Source organism: Nyctereutes procyonoides, unplaced genomic scaffold (assembly GCF_905146905.1).
Source record: "Nyctereutes procyonoides isolate TBG_1078 unplaced genomic scaffold, NYPRO_anot_genome, whole genome shotgun sequence".
NCBI classification, from domain to species: domain Eukaryota; kingdom Metazoa; phylum Chordata; class Mammalia; order Carnivora; family Canidae; genus Nyctereutes; species Nyctereutes procyonoides.
This window is the reverse complement of record NW_026575131.1, coordinates 47,158,784-47,181,453: the sequence shown is the minus strand read 5'-3', so window position 1 is coordinate 47,181,453 and position 22,670 is coordinate 47,158,784. Positions and strand designations below refer to the sequence as shown.

Genomic DNA, 22,670 nt, shown 5'->3' with positions numbered 1-22,670 from the left:
GGAGCTGAGAATACAGCAGTAATCAGACCCAATCTCTTCTCTTTGGCACTTGCACTCAATTATAATGCTTATCTCATTGTACTGGAGTTCTTTGTTTATATGCCTTCCTCTTCCTCAGGCTTTGAGCTCACAAAATATCTACCAAATAATATCTGTATCAGAAGAGTAGGGGGCTTGATGGATTTCTGTTGACATCATCAATAGTTGAATGGATACAACTATTGTATGTATGTACAACATACAACATAGTTGAATGTCTGTGAATGTGTACTTTCATGTGTATGCATGTATATGTGTGTACATGTATTGAGTGGGCACGTTTATGTATGCATATGAATGTGTACTTATGTGTTTGTGTATGTATACTTAGGTTGATGGAGATCTAGATACTGTGGTTGTGACCTTGGATTCTCCAAAAAGCAGACACTAAGACAAGATCTTGGGTGCTTATCTTGGTGGGGAGATGGCAATGATCGGGAGCAAAGTGGAGACACTTCAACCCATCCTTCTTACTGTAACTTTGGTTAGCATAGAGAACAACAGAGTAGGCTGTCAAAAGAGGTCATCATTAGAAATGATCTAGCAGAGGTTGGTGACCAAGGAAGATGGAAGATGGAAGATTCCGGACTGCAACAGCATGCAGGGCTGGGCAGTTCTGAGCCGGATGAGCTCAGAGTGTACTGAATACCCACTCCAGACAAAGGATCAAGACTAGGGAGGTAGGAGGATGCACAGATAGTCCTGAGAAACAAACAGCAATAATTATCAACTCTTTCACAGATAAAGAAACTGAGATTCAAGAGGTGACACCACTTGCTTTCATTTTTGCAGCAAGTAAGGAATAAGGGTGACAGTCCAACTGTTGTCTGTTTGCAAAGCCAGAGCTTTTCCTGTTCAGCCCACTGTTGTCAGTGGAAAAACCTAAAGGTGCCTGATTAAAGCAATAAATCTTTAAAGGTCTGTGTCCGTGGTGCTGAAATTGCCCCGCACCCCCACACACATCTCACCAAGGGCATCTCTAGAAGCCCAGAGGTACAAAGGTACAAAGTCAGAAGCACATGTAATTGGCCAGCTGTGCAAAGTAAGGTGTGCCTGCCACCTGCAGGAGAGCCAGGAAACAGCCTTGTTCAGGGATCTTTACAACCATGACTTCTACTGATAAGCACCATATTGACCAACAGCAACAACTAAAATTAAGAAGCACATTCTGAAAAGAAGAAGAAGAAGAAGAAGAAGAAGAAGAAGAAGAAGAAGAAGAAGAAGAAGAAGCAGCACATTCTGAAACTTTCTACTTCGCCTCAAGTGAATCAATTCCTCATTGACTATATACCTGGCCGTAATCAGTCAGACTGATGAGAATAGGCTTTCTCTTCTCTTTTCTCCCCAGCTAGACTTTATTCCTTCTTGGCTAGATCTGATTAAGGGCTATGACTTTGAGAATGCAATACTGTCAATTGAGCTCTAGGAGAACATGTTAGGTGCTGGAAACACGAGCAAGCCTGCTGAGCTCTAGAAACCACCAAGAAGCTACAATGCAATGACCACAGGCACTTTTATTGAGGGTTGACTGCATTCAATAGCTGCCCTATGCACTTTACATACATTGTGCCTTATATAAAGTCTCACAATCTGCCTGCAGGATGAGTAATAGTACCATCCTTGTATCTCAGGTGAGGAAAGGAAGGCTCAGGTGTATTTAATTACTTCCCAAAGATCTCGCATCCACCAAGTGGCAGATCTAAAGCTTGTCTGAGTTTAACCACTACATTTTTCTGCCTCCCAGCATTCCCAGAGACCAGCAGGGGATGCCTAGTAGCATTGAAATAGACCCAACACACTGAGCTCTACCATTCCAACTGAGTGACTGAATCAAGCTCTCACGGAGAATATTTATTGAGTACCTATGATGCAGATTCTCAGGTCTTTAGAGCATTTTACTTATGATGCTCATTCAAACACTGTATATCAAGTTTAGGGATCCTTTCCAAGAAAAAAAAACTCAATTCAAAATACCTTAAGTTATACTGTAGAGCAGTGAAAAGAGGTAAAGTACTGTTATACACAGCAACTGTAATGACTCTCACAAATACGATGTTAAGTAAAAGACAACAGAAAAAAAGTATACATGACTGTGTTTAGATAATGTTCAAGAAAAGGCACACTAATCTAAGGTGTTAGAAATCAGGAAAGAGGGATGCCTGGGTTGCTCAGTGGTTTAGCGCCGCCTTCAGCCCAGGGTGTGATCCTGGAGTCCCGGGATCGAGTCCCACATCAGGCTCCCTGCATGGAGCCTGCTTCTCCCTCTGCCTGTGTCTCTGCCTCTCTCTGCCTCTCTCTCTCTCTCTCTCTCTCTCTCTCTGTCTCTCATGAATAAATAAATAAAATCTTACAAAAATAAAAAATCAGAAAAGAAGTTATCTTTGAGAAGACCTGAATGAGAATGTGGAGTCATAAAGGGGCTCTGGGGTACTGGAGATGATGGATGGATAGATGATAGATATAGATGATGATGATGATAGAGATAGATAGATAGATAGATAGATAGATGATAATGGATAAAATACAGTTTTATATATAGTATCTTATAAATATGTGTATATAAAACATATGTATATTAATAACTATATAGTTTCTTAAAAATTTAAACTTTGCATATACAACCCAGCACTCATACTCTCAGAGATATGAAACCGTATGTCCACACAAAAACTTGCACATGAATGCTCAAAACGGCTTTATTTGTAATAGCCAAATTGGAATTAATCTTCGGTGAATAACTGGAAAACAAATTACAGTTCATATACACCATGGATACTACTTAGTTATAAAAAGACAAGAACTAATTTTTTTAAGATTTATTTATTTATTTATTTATTTATTTATTTATTTATTTATTTATGATAGAAAGAGAGAGAGAGAGAGAGAGGCAGAGACACAGGAGGAGGGAGAAACAGGCTCCATGCCGGGAGGCCGACATGGGACTCGATCCCAGGACTCCAGGATCGCGCCCTGGGCCAAAGGTAGGCACTATACCGCTGAGCCACCCAGGGATCCCCAAGACAAGAACTACTGATACATGCAACAACTTGGTTGAATCTCAATAATATTATGCTAAGTGTAAAAAGCCAAGCTTTATCAAAACCTATATTCTGTGTGATTCAATTAATATAACATGGTGAATGTGACAGAGCCATAGTGTGAAATCATATGTATACAAAGTATTCATTTTAACAAAGACTAGAAACATTCATCAAAAGAAAATTGATGGCACTATCTACTCTAAGAGAAATAGAGCTGTAAAAAATTTCTTCTCCCTTCCCTTCTATTCCCTAGGAAATATCAGAAAGGGAGACAGAACATAGAGACTCCTAACTCTGGGAAACGAACTAGGGGTGGTGGAAGGGGAGGAGGGCGGGGGGTGGGGGTGAATGGGTGACGGGCACTGAGGGGGGCACTTTACGAGATGAGCACTGGGTGTTATTCTGTATGTTGGCAAATTGAACACCAATAAAAAATAAATTTATTATTAAAAAAAGAGCTGTAAAAAATTAAGGATATGAATATAATACCACCAAAATAAATTAAATAAGGGAAAGAAGATGAGCACTGGGTGTTGTATACAACTGATGAATTACTAAATTCTATCTCTGGAACTAATGAAAAATGCTAAAAAAAATAAATTAAGTAAGAAATGCAAGACACAGAACACTATTATAGTATGGTATTTTATGTATACAAAGAGGGGAGAATAAGTGTGCCTGTGTTTGTGTGTGTGTGTAAAGAGACTCTGGAAGGTTACATAAGAAATAATTAATAGGGGCAATCCACTGAGGGGGCTTGTTCAGAACCGGAGGCATGGGGACCTAGACTGGGGGACAGCATTTCATTACTGCACTGCATTACTATTTTCTTAACCAAGAGTGAGTATTAACACATTTAAAAGTTAAAATTTTTAAAGACAACAGAAAGCCAATCAGGTAAAAATAAAACGATCCCAGGATATAGGGGAGCAGAAAATGGGGTTATAAGGTGAGCACCCCAATAAAGGCTCACCAACATTAGTGGCAAGAGTAGAACAGAAATTCCCTAATCTCCATGCAAAGTGCATTTGGTAGGGTTAATAAAGACTGAACCCTTTGTGTGGCTGACAGGAAGGTATTTTTAACAAGGATGTGGTTTGAAGTCCCAGTGTCAAGCACAGCACCTGACCTGTGGCAGGGGACCAGGAAGTGTTTGATAAATTCATTCATTTGACTTTATTGACTTTTCTGACTTTCTAGGAGCTTTCCTCAATGAACCCAACTGCATAAATTCTCTCCCTCATGGAATTCCCATCATGATGGAATGAATGAAAGGACATTGATTCAGGCATATGAGCGGAGGTTTGGAGGAGTTCCTGCCCAGCAACTACCATGAGGCTCAGTCTGGGCTGGGAGAAGATTTGGGGGGAGTGTTCTGTGAGAGCTAATCCCTGGTGACTTTTCCATCTCCTCACTTCTCCGTCATCTCAGAGTGCACATACCCAAGAGAATAGGCCACAAGTGGCAAGACTAGAAACAAAACAACTAGCATTTTCTTTCTTAACAAGGAGCCTTGAGGATAGAGTCCCCAAGAGCCTCCAAACTGTAAATATCCTACTGTGTCCCTGGCCCCCCACTCATCTGCCCCAGGCTGGGGCGAAAACATCATTCCCCCCTACAGACATCAGACTTTCCCCAGCCATCACCGTTTGAGTGGTCTCCCTTTGTCCTTCCTGAGGGCTTACCACTGACCTCAAGATCCCCTGGAAGTCAGTAGAGGAGGTTCGCCAGGACCATCCTGTTGGTGATACCATCCTGGTAAGTCAGCAAGGGATGGGGAAGCAGAGCGAGCTGAATGGGACTGGGAAAGAGGAAACCCTTTCCTTTCTGGACGCACAAAGAGAGAGAAGTATCTTAGACCAGTATTACAACCTCTTAGTGTATAGAGGGCATACAGGCCACACCCTCTGTAGTAGATCATGAGAAGAAAGAACAGTCAGGCTCTATAGTGGAGAGACACCAGCACAAATGGAAGCAATTGAAAAACAGATCTTTCCACTATGGGTGGTGGTTCTCTAGAACCCCTGCTAGCAGCAGCAGCATTCCTGGAAACTTTATAGAAGTGCTGATTCTCAAGCCCCACCCCAGACACTCTGGGGCATAGCTCCAGCCCTCTAGGAGACACTGATGCAACTGATGCAAAGGTTGAGAACCATTACTTTAGTACAACCATGGACTTCATGAAAACAACCAAGTGCAAATATGTTGCCAGGAGGGGACTCTCAAAGCATATGCAGCCAGAGGAACCTGAGTATCACCTTACAAAGCTTCAAATGGAACTCTGAAAAATCATGGAAAGTAGTAGAAGGTTTGGCTAGAGATCTCTTGAGGTTACCAAGGAGGAGATTATACTGCTGCCCTTCCTAAAAATCCCCTTTCGACACCTCCTCTACCTCCAGGGATCCTGCTCCTCATGGCAGATATTTGCATCCCTCCCCTTGTTCTCACAAGAGCTCAGAGTCACCGATAGCCTTTCCTATACACACCTATCTACCTACTGTGTCCTCTCAAATGCATCCTGATCCCACTTCAGCTAACCTTAAATCTTTCTGGAGACTAGCATTCCTTCGAAGGCAGAATGATGATAATTTTAGATGCTCGTGATTGAACAGTTTTCCCTAGTAAGTGCTGACAGCACAGTTTAGCTCTGAGATGCCTCTCCTCATGAAGCATACTCAGAGAAGCAATGGCGTGTGAGAGAGTAAAAATAAATCTGTCCAGATGGGAAATGGAGCAGTTGCAAACTGACGCCCCTCACTCTCAGCCTGGCTCCTCATTGTCAGATGCTGCCAACACAATCTCCCTCTTGTGGATATTGAGAGACTTGTAGCTCCTAAGAAGGCTCAACACTTGGGACGCTTGGGTGGTACAGTCAGTTAAGTGCCCAATTCTCGGTTTTGGATCAGGTCGTGATCTCATGGGTCATGAGATCAAGTCCTGTGTCAGGCTCTGGGCTCAATGCAGAATCTGCTTGAGTATCTCTCTCTCCCTCTCCCTCTCCCTCTGCTCTGCCCCCTAGTTCGCTCTCTCTATGAAATAAATAAATAAATAAATCTTAAAAAACATAGAAGAAAGAAAAAGGCTCAACACTCTACAGATATGGTCACTAAACCCCTCTGTTGTGTTCTTGTTGGAAATTACCTTTAAGTCATGGGAACTTAACCAGGTAAACAATGAATTAAAGAAGATCCTCTCTTTGCTGAAAAGATTCATTATGAAGTTTAATAAAAACTTGGTGAGTCATGCCATGTGGGGCTTTTTCTATATCATCCACATATCATAAAAGAAATATGTGGCACTTAACACACTCTATAAATAAGTGAAAGGGGAAATCACTACGCACTCCAGGAGTTGGAGACTTAATGGCAAATGCAACCAGGCTTTGGTGGCCTCGTGTGGATCAGATAAACATATGCTTTCTTTGGGATTTTGACATGAAACTGCTCCTAAGTCCCAAAGTGCTGAAGCCAAAGCAGAGAGGAGCTCAAAAGTCGCCTCTGACTCTGAAGATTAAAATGGCCTAGGATGAACTCCAAAATGCTTTCTAAATCCATGGGGAAATAAAACCGGGGTCATACCCATTAGCAGTGTTAAATGGGTCAATGAGAATATTAACACAACATGCCTATGTGGGCATTTCTTTAAATGTTGCTCTCACACTGGTCACTGTTTTAATATCAGTTCCTATCAGGGTCTTCTTTTATAAACTTACTTTTCTTGTCATCATATTACCTACAGGAATAAGCACGTAGCGCTTTGCTTCCCATCAAATAGGCATTACTTTGAACAATCCAGGCTGTGTCTGAGAGCTTTATTTTGAAAACCTCTTAAACAGCTGTTTAACACATTATAACAATGTGTATTTTATTATGTAAAATACACTGTTATTATGTACAAAACTGTTCCAGTTACTAGTGATAGCCTCTCTAGAACATGAGAAAATATAACACTTTTGTCCTCGAAAGCTACTGCTAATGGCCAAATATACTTCCAAAATACCATTAGCTTTAAAACTTCAGATATTATTCTCTTTTTTAAGAAAGATTTTATTTATTCATCATGAGAGACACAGAGAGAGGGAGAGAGGGGCAGAGACACAGGCAGAGGGAGAAGCAGGCTCCATGCAGGGAGCCAGACGTGGGACTTGATCCTGGGTCTCCAGGATCACACCGTGGGCCACCCGGGCTGCCCAGATATTACTCTTTATCATGAAAGTTCTCTTTAAAATCTCCACTTAGAAAAATCAGAGAGGATGACAAAACACTAGAGTCTCCCACTCTGGGAAATAAACAAGAGGTAGTGGAAGGGGAAGCTGGTGGGAGATGGGGTGACTGGTGACAGGCACTGAGGAGGGCACTTGACGGGATGAGCACTGGGTGTCATGCTATATGTTGGCAAATCGAACCCCAATAAAAAAAATACATATAAAAAAATAAAACAAATCTCCACTTAACCAGCTTTCTGTGTTCATCCATGGTTTTATTTTCCTCCTGAGCATATGTTGGTTGCTGTCTCACAACAGATGAGAGGGGTTTTACTGTAGTGATGACACGATAGAAGATCATAAAGTCCCCCTAATAAATTTGGTGATCATTGGAAGCAGAGAAGAGTGTTATCTGTCCTAGTATCCTTGGTCATTAAATTGACATGGATGCTAAAATTGTATCATGTGAAGGAAGGATGAAATTATGGAGGGAGAGGAGAAAAGAGAGAAAGATAAAGGGAAAGGAAGAGAAGGAAGAAAAGAGGCTGATCAGGTTCCCTTTCCCTGTGCTGGGTTTCGGTTTCAGTTTTGGTTTAATTCAGCTTAGTTTTGTTTTTTGTGAAGATTTGCCCCACTGAAAACACAAAGATGTTCATGGGTAATATCTAAGTTGCCTCTAAACCACTGAGTTAGGTTTTTGAGATGCAAACCATCTCCAGCATGGATGGGTTCATTGGGGAGAAACAGGAACCCACAAATCTTCACAGAACTCTGCAATCTTTGTAGGGGACCAGGACTGGACCTCCATCTCTGATTCCCAGCTTTATGTTGCTTTTCTCTCCCCCTTTTTCCTTTGTAGTAGACACAGGATGTTCATGGAACCAAAAAACCAAACAGTAGTCTCAGAATTCCTCCTTCTGGGACTCACAGAAAAACCAGAGCATCAGACTCTCCTCTTTGGACTTTTCCTCTCTGTGTACCTGGTCACCGTCTTTGGGAACCTGCTCATCGTCCTGGCCATCATCACAGACTCCCACCTCCACACGCCCATGTACTTCTTCCTCTCCAACCTGTCCCTCGTCGATACCTTCTTCTCTTCCACCACTGTGCCCAAGATGCTGGTGAACCTTTGGACCCAGAACCGGGCTATATCTTTTGTGGGCTGCCTTGCTCAGATGTACAGCTTCCACCTGTTCGGGACCACGGATAGCTTCCTCCTGGCTGTGATGGCCATTGACCGGTTTGTGGCCATTGTCCACCCTCTACGCTACTCAGTCATCATGAGCCCTTGTGTCTGTGGGTTGCTGGTGGGGGTGCCATGGCTGATCACCAATCTCCAGTCACTCGTGCACACCTGCCTCATGGCTCAACTGACCTTCTGTGCTGGCTCTGAAATCCCTCACTTCTTCTGTGATCTCATGCCCTTGTTGAAGCTCTCCTGCTCTGACACGCACACCAATGAGCTGGTGATTTTTGCTTTTGGAATCATCATGGGCATCAGTCCTCTCTCATGCATCCTCCTCTCTTACACCTGCATTTTCTGGGCAGTCTTCAAGATCCCTTCTGCTCAGGGCAAGTGGAAAGCTTTCTCCACTTGTGGCTCACACCTCACTGTGGTGTCACTGTTCTATGGCACCATCTTTGCTGTGTACTTGCAGCCCACATCACCTGCCTCCTCCCAGAAGGACAAGTCAGCTGCCCTGATGTGTGGGGTGGTCATCCCCATGTTGAACCCCTTTATATACAGCCTAAGGAACAAGGACATGAAGGCAGCCCTGAAGAAGCTTGTCGGCAAAGCAGTCTCCTCTCAGTCCTAGGACAGAACAGTTGTTGGGCGCTTAGCTTGTTCCAGAACCACTGTTGGGTGGTGAGAACACGGAGATATATCCCATCACTGCCCTCAAGGTGTTCAGAATTGAGTGGGGGGATAGAGATGTGTAAATAAATCATTATGGTGCAACTTGATAAATGTGTCACAAAAGATGAATAAAAAGCTGTGGTAACCCAAAGGGAGAGGCACACATTTTCTTCCATGATTTATCTTCCCCGTGAAGATCAGAAGACTTCAAAATAGTCTTAAATTGGCCCTCTCTGGGGTATTCGGCTTATGGGATTGCCATGTGGGTAATACTAGTTGAACGAAAGATTGGCTGCACCATTTTAATATTGATAAAGACAACACATATTAGCCAGTTACGTCACCGTGCTTCCTAAGTGACCTGGAGAAGGACAGTGGAAGCATCTGTTGAGATTAGCTCACTTATTATTCACTTCAGCAGCCACCAGCCTCGGTCTCACATGTCTCACCTCTTGTGGCCATGACTTTGAATAGGGATCAATGTCATCAATGGGCCTCCCATGTGCACCTTCCCCACCTCCCATGCATTGGATCATAAGAGACAACAACATCTGGCTCCCAGGGATTGTGATTCAGCAGTCTGGCACTGAACCCTAGAATCTGCCTTTTTAACAAGCTCCCAGGTGGCCTTGATGCAGGGAGTACACAGACCTCAGTCTGAGGACACAGGCCCTGGAGAGGCTGCAGAGCCCATGTGTTTTCTGTGATGCCCATCACCTGACTTCAAACCCAATATGATTCTAAAAGCCCAATCAAGACAAGCCAGATAGGATGGACTGGAATGCCTGGAAAGTTAGTGCTGGGAGGTGAATTTCATCCTTCAAAAAAGATGTGTCAAAGTCTAACTCCCCAGAACCTCAGAATGTGACCTTACATGAAAATAGGGTCTTTACGGAGGTAATCAAGTTAAAATGAGGTCATTAGGATGGCTCCTGATCCAATATGACTGCCAACCTTATCAAAAGGGAGAATTTGGACATGGACACAGACACACGATGAGAATGCCGTGTGGAGATGCAGGCAGAGTTGGAAGTGATGGTTCTACAAGCCAAGGAACACCAGAGACTGCCAGCAAACCACCAGAAGTCAGGACAGAAGCATGGAACAGACCCTCCCTCACAGTCCCCAAAAGGAACCAACCCTGCTGACATCTGATTTCAGACTTCTATCCCCTAGAAACATGAGACAATAACTCTTTAATCCAGTTTGTGGTCCTTTGTTATGGCAGTCCTAGCAAATGAGTACAGCAAGTTTAGGAAGAGCCGGCATCATGCAAAGACCACACACAGACACATCCCCTCAAGTCCATGACTCACTGTGTGTCATGGTTAAGAGAGTCTGGGCTACAGCTGGAGGAAAACATGAGGGGTTTAAATTGCATGGATTCATTTTCTGAATCCATTTTCTGGGCCCTCAGTGTGATGACAATAATGAGATATATAGCATGCCCAGCACAGTGCTAAGCTGTTTGTATGTGTTATCTCATTATATTTTAAACAACAACCCTACAAGTTAGGTGATATAAGTTCTTATTTTACACATAAGGAAGCTGAAGCTTGAAAAATGAAGCTGCTAATAAGTGATAGCCAAAGTTCAAACAAAAGACCCATCCCAAAGCCCCAGGTCTTAACATCACACCATACTGTCTAGAAGTTGGTGCCTAAAGCAGGGATTTGCAAACGGGGACCCTTGGGCCAAATCCAGCCCACAGCCTGTTTTTTGTATGGCCTGCGAGCTAAGAGTAGTTTTTATATTTTTAAATAGTTGGGGAAAAATAAAATAAGACTATTCTATGACAGATTGATTATATAAAATTCTAATTTTAGTGCTCATAAAGTTTTATGGGAACACGCCCACATCCATTAATTTATGTATCATCTATGACTGATTTCAAGCCACAGAACAGAGTTGAATAATCTTGAAAGAGACTCTATGGTGCACAAAGCCTAAAATATTTACTATCTGACCCTCTACAGAAGAAGTTTGCTGACCCCTTTTCTATAGAAAAAATAAACTGATACCCAAGTAGATCCATGAACCAGAAGCATCAGCATCATGGAGAGTTTGCTAGATATGAAGACTCAGACACCATCCCAAACCACTAAATCATAATTTTAACAGCAACCCATGGGGTTTCTATGAGCCTTAAAGTTTGGGGATCACAGGGATAGGTGGGGGATGGAATGGAGGGTTGTAGAGATGTGGGACCCAAATAGGCCTTCGGTTCAGGAGAACCAGATCTAGGGCATTTTTCGATAAACATTTTCGATTTTTCCCTGCCTTAAACACGGTCCTGGAGAGAAAGGTCCAAAGATCACACCATCTTTGAAAGAATTGTGGCTACAGCTTGAGGACATGGCCAGCAGGTGGCGATAGTGCCGTTTCACAAAGTGGATTTAAAGCTCTTTTTCAGAAACATTTATCCTAGCTGTAAACTGGCCCAGTTCCCACCTACCTAATGTAGGTGGGATCCTCCCCTGGGAGGCACAGCATGTGCAAAGTTCTTGTGGTGGGATGGAGCCTGGGTTATTCAAAGAAATCACGGAGAGGTGTGTCCCCAGCCCACAACGTAGGGAGTGGGATGTGTGGGACCTCATGGAGGACTGCAGTAGTCAGTCACCACTGGGACTGCTCCACAGGGCAGAGGACACCATGACATTAAGCAAAGATATAGAGAAGGCCTGTGATTCAGAATGAATCCACTGATGAATCATACCATGGATTGGGGGTCAGAAAACTTTCCAAATGGCCAGATAGTAATTATCAGCTTTATAGATCATACAGTCTCTGTCACAATGGGTATATTGTCTATTGTGGCTTCCATAGACAATACATCAAGGATTAGAAACTGAAACTTGAATTTCATATTATTTTACCATGTCATGAAAATAGTCCTTCTTTACTGTTGCATTAAAAAATGTGTTGACGAGGGAGGGGCAAGATGGCGGAAGAGCAGGGTCCCCAAATCACCTGTCCCCACCAAATTACCTAGATAACCTTCAAACCATCCTGAAAATCTACGAATTCAGCCTGAGATGTAAAGAGAGACCAGCTGGAACGCTACAGTGAGAAGAGTCCGCGCTTCTATCAAGGTAGGAAGACGGGGAAAAAGAAATAAAGGAACAAAAGGCCTCCGAGGGGGAGGGGCCCCGCGAGGAGCCGGGCTGAGGCCGGGGCGAGTGTCCCCAGGACAGGAGAGCCCCGTCCCGGAGGAGCAGGAGCTGCACCAACCTTCCCGGGCGGGCGGAAAGGGGCTCGCGGGGAGTTGGAGCAGGACCCAGGAGGGCGGGGATGCCCTCGGGCTCCCGGGGACACTAACAGGCACCTGCGCCCCGGGAGAGTGCTCCGAGCTCCCTAAGGGCTGCAGCGCGCACGGCGGGACCGACCGGAGCAGCTCGGAGGGGCTCGGGCGGCGGCTCCGCGGAGGGAGCTGCGGGGCGGGAGCGCGAATCCCACAGCGCAGGCCCCGGAGCACAGGGCGCCGGGACACAGCCCAGGATCCGGCCTCCCCCTGGGACAGGCAGAGGCCGGGAGGGCCCAGGACAGCAAGGACGCTCCTGCCCCGAGCTGAGCACATCAGCGGCCCCGCCCCGGAGCCTCCAGGCCCTGCAGAGGGAGAGCCGAGCCCCGAGCCCCGTAGTTCCTGCGGAGGCTGAATCCAGGCTTCCAGAGTTGCCATAGCAACTGCTGCTGTTCCTCCCTGGGTCCCACGGGGTAAACAACCCCCGCTGAGCCCTGCAGCAGGCAGGGGCAGAGCAGCTCCCCCAAGTGCTAACACCTGAGAATCAGCACAGCAGGCCCCTCCCCCAGAAGACCAGCTGGACGGACCAGTGATACTCCCCCGTGTTCCAATACAACTTGTTTTTGGCCACTCTGCACTGAGCAAAATGACTAGAAGGAAAACCTCACTTCAAAAGAAAGAATCAGAAACAGCCCTCTTTCCCACAGAGTTACAAAATCTGGATTACACTTCAATGTCAGAAAGCCAATTCAGAAGCACCATTATACAGCTACTGGTGGCTCTAGAAAAAAGCATTAAGGCCTCACGAGACTTCATGACTGCAGAATTTAGATCCAATCAGGCAGAAATTAAAAATCAATTGAATGAGATGCAATCCAAACTAGAAGTCCTAACGACGAGGGTTAACGAGGTGGAAGAACGAGTGAGTGACATAGAAGACAAGTTGATGGCAAAGAGGGAAACTGAGGAAAAAAGAGACAGACAATTAAGGGACCATGAAGACAGATTAAGGCAAATAAATGACAGTCTGAGGAAGAAAAACCTACGTTTAATTGGGGTTCCCGAGGGCGCCGAAAGGGACAGAGGGCCAGAATATGTATTTGAACAAATCCTAGCTGAAAACTTTCCCAATCTGGGAAGGGAAACAGGCATTCAGATCCAGGAAATAGAGAGATCCCCCCCTAAAATCAATAAAAACCGTTCAACACCTCGACATCTAATAGTGAAGCTTGCAAATTCCAAAGATAAAGAGAAGATCCTTAAAGCAGCAAGAGACAAGAAGTCCCTGACTTTCATGGGGAGGAATATTAGGGTAACAGCAGACCTCTCCACAGAGACCTGGCAGGCCAGAAAGGGCTGGCAGGATATATTCAGGGTCCTAAATGAGAAGAACATGCAACCAAGAATACTTTATCCAGCAAGGCTCTCATTCAAAATGGAAGGAGAGATAAAGAGCTTCCAAGACAGGCAGGAACTGAAAGAATATGTGACCTCCAAACCAGCTCTGCAAGAAATTTTAAGGGGGACTCTTAAAACTCCCCTTTAAGAAGAAGTTCAAGTAACTCTGAACGTGAATGGGCTTAATGACCCCATCAAAAGGCGCAGAGTTTCAGACTGGATAAAAAAACAGGACCCATCTATTTGCTGTCTGCAAGAGACTCATTTTAGACAGAAGGACACCTACAACCTGAAAATAAAAGGTTGGAGAACCATTTACCATTCAAATGGTTCTCAAAATATACCCTAAAAACTACAGAACACTTCTGAAAGAAATTGAGGAAGACACAAAGAGATGGAAAAATATTCCATGCTCATGGATTGGCAGAATTAATATTGTGAAAATGTCAATGTTACCCAGGGCAATTTACACGTTTCATGCAATCCCTATCAAAATACCATGGACTTTCTTCAGAGACTTAGAACAAATTATTTTAAGATTTGTGTGGAATCAGAAAAGACCCCAAACAGCCAGGGGAATTTTAAAAAAAGAAAACCATATCTGGGGGCATCACAATGCCAGATTTCAGGTTGTACTACAAAGCTGTGTTCATCAAGACAGTGTGGTACTGGCACAAAAACAGACACATAGATCAATGGAACAGAACAGAGAACCCAGAAGTGGACCCTGAACTTTATGCTCAACTAATATACAGTAAAGGAGGAAAGACGATCCACTGGAAGAAAGACAGTCTCTTCAATAAATGGTGCTGGGAAAATTGGACATCCACATGCAGAAGAATGAAACTGGACCACTCTCATGCACCATACACAAAGATAAACTCAAAATAGATGAAAGATCTAAATGTGAGACAAGATTCCATCAAAATCCCAGAGAAGAACTCAGGCAACACCCTTTTTGAACTTGGCCACAGTAACCGGAGAAGGACAAACAGTGTATGTTCTCATTCATTTGGGGAATATGAATAATAGCGAAAGGGAATATAAGGGAAGGGAGAAGAAATGTGTGAGAAATATCAGAAAGGGAAACAGAACATAAAGACTTCTAACTCTGGGAAATGAACTAGGGGTGGTGGAGGGGGAGGAGGGTGGGGGGTGGGGGTGAATGGGTGACGGGCACTGAGGGGTACACTTGACGGGATGAGCACTGGGTGTTATTCTGTATGTTGGTAAATTGAACACCAATAAAAATTAATTTATAAAAAAAAAAAAAACAAGGGAAAAACAAACAAGTTGATTAACATGTACAAACTCAGATATACATCAGAGATGACCAGGAAAAAAATGAGTAACTCATAAAATTCAGGCTTAAATACTATCTTAGCAGAGAAAGGAGTGGAGGAGTATAGGCTTTTTAAAGGAGAATAAATGATTTTAGGAAAGATGGATGTGCCCTCAGAAAAATTGATGGGAGGGGAGGGATGATAGTTTGTTACAGAGTTTTCTGGGTGTGGTATGGACTTCTAGTCACTCCTGCAGTAAGAGTCAGTCCTTCCTGGTTGAAGAAGCTTCTGGGGGGACTTATAACAGTTGAATTCCTTTTGGAGGATCTGTCTTTAGACAGATAAGGGGAGTTCAGAGAAAGCTTCTTCCCCTTTGTTGTTTTTCAAGCACCTACAGCTCAAAAGAATCAATATGCCAGAGTGGCATATTTTGAGATGGTACATTAAACTACCTTTCACTGCCTAGAGAATAACCATGATTACATTTCAATTACATGATAAGATATCCTTTACTAGAGGCTGCCTTCAAAGGTCAACAAAGTCTCGAATAGAGCTAACTGTGGCTCTCTAGTAAACAAAACCTTATTTACTGAAGATATTTTACCCTGTATTTAGTGTTAGTTTTCTCCTAGATCCAGGGATCAAATTTTAACCAAAGTATAACATATGGGATCTTTTTTTTTTTTATGATAGTCACAGAGAGAGAGAGAGGGAGAGAGAGAGAGAGAGAGGCAGAGACACAGGCAGAGGGAGAAGCAGGCTCCATGCACCGGGAGCCTGACGTGGGACTCAATCCCGGATCTCCAGGATCGCGCCCTGGGCCAAAGGCAGGCACCAAACCGCTGCACCACCCAGGGATCCCATATGGGATCTTTTTAATGGTATTTGAGAGTTGGTGTCTCTAGATTAATTAATGTAGAAATAAGTAAGTAAATGTAAAAGGTATTTGGAGGAAGAGTTTTAAAATAAACATAGCTCAAAACTTCCTTCTAATTTGTAAGGGATAATTCCAAAAGCATTTGCTACTGAATTGGATTTTTAAAAATGCACATGAATTTTCAATTACTATTACAAACGTATTCTTGATGGCTAGTCTCCAAAGTTAGAAAATCATCAGTGTTAGATTCATTAATAAAAGCTTCAGAGTGGAAGATTAATAGGATTAATAGAGAACACTTTCACTACAGGGTCAGTGCAATCACTGGGTAGACTCCAGGACCTGACGAATCACCTGCAGATGTCGAATTAGTGTTTGATCATCATCAAAGCCTTGTGTCAGTATTCTCGTTTTCTCCTCTTGGTATTCACATGACTTCACCAGTAGCACAATGTTATCCACAGAGTGTTTTTATCTTTCTTTCCTTTTTTTTTTTTCCAGTTACATCTGTGGTGGAGAAAAGAACTATGTCTTTGAATGTGTGTTTCAGATATTGTTACAGTATTAAATGCAATGGCATCTCATTTTGTGACACCACCACATTTATCCAAAACTTTAAAGAAAAATGAGCATCTCTCAATCAAGAGATATAACCACTTCTATGAAAGTGTCTTATATTACGCTTTTTTTTGTAACTCATGTTACATTTCAGAAGTCTGTCCATGTTTGAATTATTTTCTCATTTAGACAATACATGAGAAATAGGTCATGTTTTAAAATATGAAAGATATGCAAGGCCTGTATTTTATGTTTGAATAAAAGAGTATTAAAAATTTAAAAAAAAAATGTGTTGACATCATCAAAATGATTCAGAAATATTCTCAACGAATACCTTCCTTCCATGTGCTTCTCTCCCCCAAATTGTAGTGGTAAAATATAGCATGTAACTTTTTTTTAAGAAAGTAAAATATATTGCCAAAATGGATCTGGCTGTTTGAGTTTTAGTGACTGGCATATATTCACTCCTTTTCTCCACCCACCCCAGAAACACTCCCACATACTTACCTCTTCTAATTTAGCTACCTGGCAATATTTCAACTACCAAAATATTTCAACTGTTACCCATCAAGAGGAAATGAGGAGAAAGTTTTCACCTTCTGTATCGTCTTCCTGAGCTCCAGGATCAATTAGGAAAAAGATTAATTAATTTGAGAAACAGAAAATCCTGTCTAAAATCTGCCATCCAATGTGAGCTGTCTAACATCACATATTACTGGACACAGTAATCCTATGGTTACCAAGACTCCCTTCACGGACATTAGATTTAAAGTTTTAATTATCAAAATTATCAAAAGTAACTTATGACATGTTTCCTTTTGATTCATTTCCAACCATTTAAAAAACGGACCTTAGGTTTAAAGTTCTAATTATCAAAATTATCAAAAGTAGCTTATGAAATGTTTTCTTCTTTTTTTTTTTAAAAATTTTTTTTTATTTATTTATGATAGTCACACAGAGAGAGAGAGAGAGAGAGAGAGGCAGAGACACAGGCAGAGGGAGAAGCAGGCTCCATGCACCGGGAGCCCGACGTGGGATTCGATCCCGGGTCTCCAGGATCGCGCCCTGGGCCAAAGGCAGGCGCCAAACCGCTGCGCCACCCAGGGATCCCGAAATGTTTTCTTCTAATTCATTGCCAACCATTTAAAAATTTTAAAAATATTTCATAGCTCAAGAGCCAGATTTGGCCCACAGGCTCTAGTTAGCAAACCCTGATACACATGGATGGAAGTAACAAGAAGCAGAGATACCAACAGGGACCAAAGAGTGAGAAGTGAAATTGGCCAAAACCCAGCACCAAAAAAATGAAGGGATGGATGGTGCCACAGGACCTTTGCATCTGCTAATGCCTCCTCAGCTTTGAGATTTCAAGGCAAACCCCACTTCCTCACAGAAGCCTCTCACCCCCTCCCTACCTCAGTTATATCAGATAGCTATACATTCACTATTCCTCATTCAACTCATCACATCAGTGATTTTATATTCATTTGTGTGATTCTCTGATGAATGTCTATTTCACCCACTTAACTGGGAGCTGAGAGATTGTTTTCTTGCTTATCTTGCCCAACTCCATACAGCAGCCACTTAAAATATATTTGTTGACTTAACAAATGAATGAACACATGAATGAATGAACAAATGAATGAATGGGGAGGCAATGAATGGCAAGACTCTAGGAGTAGGCTGGGTAACAACAGAGACAGCTAACAGTCAAAATAAGGTTGCTGTGTACACGATGTAAACTCTCCTGCCTCCCCAGCCTCCGTAAAGCCTGACATACACCCAGGAACCTTGGTGAAATCAAGGAGAGAAGCCTTCCTCTCATCCTAGAGACCAGGAAGAGCAAGCTCAGCGTGAGAATATTTAATTCAGCAATAACAGGAGACCATGAGAAAATAATCATCTAGTAATTCTCCAAAATCTCAGCAATGATGTTAGAAGGGGCTTGAGCCCATTTATCCGGGTCTGAAGAGTGCAGCAGAGTGACCCTGGCCACCATTAAAGCACAATAACACTTCCTTCGATGTACATAGGATTTTATAGGGTGATTCAAAGCAATTTTGGAGACAGACACTGAGATTCAGAAAAGGAAAGTGACGTCCCAAGGCTATATGCTAGATCAGGGCACAGTGAGTATTCCAATCCAGTGGAGTGTGACCCGAAAACCTGACCCCTCCCTCCACCATGCTGGATGGCCTCCCAGATGAGTGACTCACCCAAGGCCACATTGCAGCCCCATGTAGGGCTCTGGGGGGCAAAAGGTGGATCAGCTGGTAGGAAAGAAAGCCACATCCAACAAGGCATGAGGAAGGATGCAGTAAGGCTTCAGCCTGAGGTCCTAGAGGGGAAGCTCCTACTCCCAAATGTACATTTGCTAGGGATTTGAGGAGTCACTCCTATCTCTGTGAACTTGTGCTGTGGAAGGTCCCCAAGACCACCCTCAGGTTCAGTGATTCACTAGAAGGAGTCAACAGAACTCAGCAAAATGGTTATATTCACAGTTCATTACAGGGAAAGGATACAGATTAAAATCAGCAAAGGTAAAAGGCACATGGGCAGAAGGGACCAGCCACCAGGGGACCAGTTGTCCCCTTCCTGCAGATCCATGTAGACAGCACTTAATTCGCCCAGCAATGACATTCGACCACACACAGGGTCTACTGCCAACCAGGGAGTATATGCCTCCATAATAAAACACCACAGATGGTGTGGCTTAAACAAGACAAATTTATTTTCTCACAGCTCTAGAGACCAGAAGTCTGAGATCAAGGCATCGGCAAGATTGGTTCTTTCTGGGGCTTCTCTCCCTGGCTGGTCGATGGCCATCTTCTGTACTGTCATATGATCTCCCTTATGTCCACACACATCCTGTGTCCAAATGTCCTCTTCCCATGAGGACACCAGTCATAAGGGATTAGGGCCCACCCTAAAGACTTCCCTTGATTTAATCACTATTTAAAGGCCCTATCTCCAGATACAGCCATATCCTGAGGAACTGGGGGGTAGGTGGAGGGTTAGGGCTTCAATATATGAATTTGGTATAGACGCAATTCAGCCCACAACAGCCACATAGACATAGCTGACCGCCCATGTGGCTAACCTTGGCTACTCAATCTCTGTACCCTCCAGGTTAAGTTGACACAGTGTGGCCCAAAGCCCCCCACTATAAATCACATTGTTAGCATGGCCCCCAGGTATACAAAGAGATTCTTATCAAGTAGGACACTCTAAGGGCTTATGGGCTACCTCCCAGGTGCCAGTCAGGGGCCAGACCTTTCTGTGGAATGTGCAGTAGAGTCCAGAGATCTGGGAGAGAGGAGGGATGAGCTAAGGAATGAAATGGGGTCTCTGCCTGGCCCTGCCCACCCCTGGCCACTTGCCCCAGCTGACCTGTTGGTCACCCCTCTCCAGGCTGCCTCCCCTTCCTCTGGGAAAATCAGAGGTCCTGCAAGCTGGACACCATGGCAGCTCTTGGCATGGCTGCTGGTGGCCAGTTGCTGAAGGTGTCCTGGGGCATGTACAGGGGCCTGGTCAGCAGGAGGGCCCCGCAGACCTGCAGCTAATGGAAGGAGGGCACTGCAGGGGGCCTGGAGGTTTTGCTGCACCTCAGATTCAACCCCACAGCTTTCCTGCTGGGCTTTGCTAAGGGCCACTCGGAGACTCTGGCCAAGATATGCTGCCCCACTAACTGCCTGTCAGGTGATGCCATATCCCACCTCTGGAAGCTGACTTGGCAACCTCTCTCCCTCTAGCCGCTTGATGCTGCCCTGGTGGACATCTCGGGGCAACCACCTCTTCCCTGGCTCTTCTGAGGATAGACTCCCAGCCAGGCAAGTGCCTCTTCACCCTCTGGGAAGAGCCTGATGCAGGTGAGCCTCGGGCACAGGGATAACTGGCAATGACAAAAGTGGGAGGGAGGACCGGGAGCCTGCTCCCCATGATCTTCTCCATCTTCTATTCCCAGGAACTAAGGATCCCAAGGAGATGGCAGAAAAGAGGCTTAGCCCACAGACACATGCCCTGCCTCCATTATCCCCACTCCCAACAGCCTTGGTAACAGGGGGAGTTATTCTTCCTTCTGGATGGACAAGGAAACTGAGTCCTAGAAAAAATGTCTGCATTTGGGGTCCCCCAAAAGCTGACTCTGAGGCAAGGATTCAAGTGCAGGTAGTTTATTTGGGAGGTGATCCAAGAAATGCTGGAAAGGGGGCGGGTGGAGAAGTGAGAAACCGAAAGGAAGGAAGTCAGTAAAGAGCATACTGGTATTCAAGTTTCCAGTGTAGACAGCTGGAGCTCAGTCCCATGGAAACCTGTGGGCATCAGTGCAAAACATATACATCTTCAGTCATCCCACATGAGGGCTGAGGGAGTTAGGGTGTATGAACACCAACCCCCACTGTCTGCCACAGAGGTTCAGAGCTCTGCTCAAACCTCATCAGCCCCCTCTGCCTGCATTTCTTCTTTTAAAAAAAAAAAATCACCATTTTGCTGGGGACTGGATTTATCTATCAGGTACATAAATACAGCACATCAGGCCTGCAGCCAGTGAGAACATCTGGGGGAAAGAGAATACACACACACACACACACACACACACACACACACACACAGAAGATCCTAAATCCAAACAGCAACTATCAAAATCCAGATGAATAATTGTACAGACTGTACAAAATGTGAAATTCAATATTCATAACCATTTTATTAACACCAAGAACTTCAGGTTGCTGAGAAAGAATCATAGCCAACTGTGAATTAAATAAGCTCCATGTAGCCAAATAAATGCAACAGGAGAAGTACAGAAACACTGTCAAAGGTGTTTACCAAAAATAAATAAATAAATAAATAAATAAATATGGATGAGGTATGTGAGTGGTTTTTAATCATTTGATGTGATATGGGTGGGGCCAGGGATGCTCTCATCCCCATATCAGGCTCCAGCTTCTCTGAGATGCTGGGATACCCTGATGGAGACCTCCTCCTTTCCCCCCTTCCCTGGGACTTGTGAAGAGGTGCTGTCTTGACCCTGACCTCTTCCCCCATTGTCAGCGGCTCCCTCAAAGACATCAAGGATGTATCACTCTCCAGCCTGACTCCCCCCAAACACATATCCAAGATAAGTGAACAGAACCTGAGAGATCCGTGGATGCTAACAATCAGATTAACATATGCATAATGGGAATCCCAGGAGAGAAGAGAAAGGGATAAGGAAATAGTTGAGGAAATAATGGCCAAAAAAAAACCAACCAGAGTTGATGAAAGATATGAATCTGCACATCCAAGAAGCTCAATGAACTCCAAGTAGGATAAACCTAGAGATCCACTTTGAGACACATGATAAACAAACACACACTTCCTCCTCTGTGCAAGACTCTTAGCCACCCCCTTCCATCCAGGCTTCTGGCCCCTGATACCTGATCTCCTACCTAAACACTCAGCAGTGAGCAAGACGGACAAGCATCTGGTGGAGTCCCAGTTTAGACAAGGATGCAGATAAACTAGAACAAAGCACTGGAGCTCTTAAGTTCAAGCTATGACAGTGTTCAAAGAAATGAAACACAATGAGATAATAATGAGTGGACAGTGTTGGGTACTCAAGGAGAGCCTCCCTAGGGTGTGCTTTTGTAACTAAAGGATGAGAAAGAGGCAAATTCAGAAGAACCTGGGCTTTCCAGACAGAGGGGACTACATGTGGAAAGGGCCTGGGACAGGTACAGTTTGATGTAAGGAGGATCAGAGTGGAGGTCATGGTGAGCAATGGAGACAAGAAGAGATGAGGTTAGAAGTCTTACCAGGAATCTAGATTTTATTGTAGGTGGGGTGAGCAGTCGTGGAAAGACTGTACAGCAGGAGTGTGCAGTAATCTGGCTTCAGCTTTTTAAGTCCACTCTGGAGAATGGAATGTACAGAGTGATGCAGGTTAAAGTTTCCCAGATGGAATATAAGGGAAGGGAGAAGAAATGTGTGGGAGATATCAGAAAGGGACACAGAACATAAAGACTTCTAACTCTGGGAAATGAACTAGGGGTGGTGGAAGGGGAGGAGGGCGGGGGGTGGGGGTGAATGGGTGACGGGCACGGAGGGGGACACTTGACGGGATGAGCACTGGGTGTTATTCTGTATGTTGGTAAATTGAACACCAATAAAAATTAATTTATAAAAAAAAAAATA

At 44.0% G+C, this 22,670-nt stretch overlaps 1 protein-coding gene across 1 annotated transcript; it reads left to right on the top strand.

Annotated features, from left to right (window-relative positions):
• Window positions 1-8,159: 8,159 nt before the first annotated feature.
• LOC129522321 (olfactory receptor 1I1) lies at window positions 8,160-9,101 on the top strand. Its single transcript, XM_055344485.1, has one exon. It carries the CDS (start codon window positions 8,160-8,162, stop codon window positions 9,099-9,101), a length of 942 nt encoding a protein of 313 aa, XP_055200460.1.
• Window positions 9,102-22,670: the final 13,569 nt, after the last annotated feature.

Coding starts and splice junctions, on each gene's coding strand:
- LOC129522321 (XM_055344485.1), top strand. CDS start 8,160: ATGGAACCAAAAAACCAAACAGTAGTCTCAGAATTCCTCCTTCTGGGA.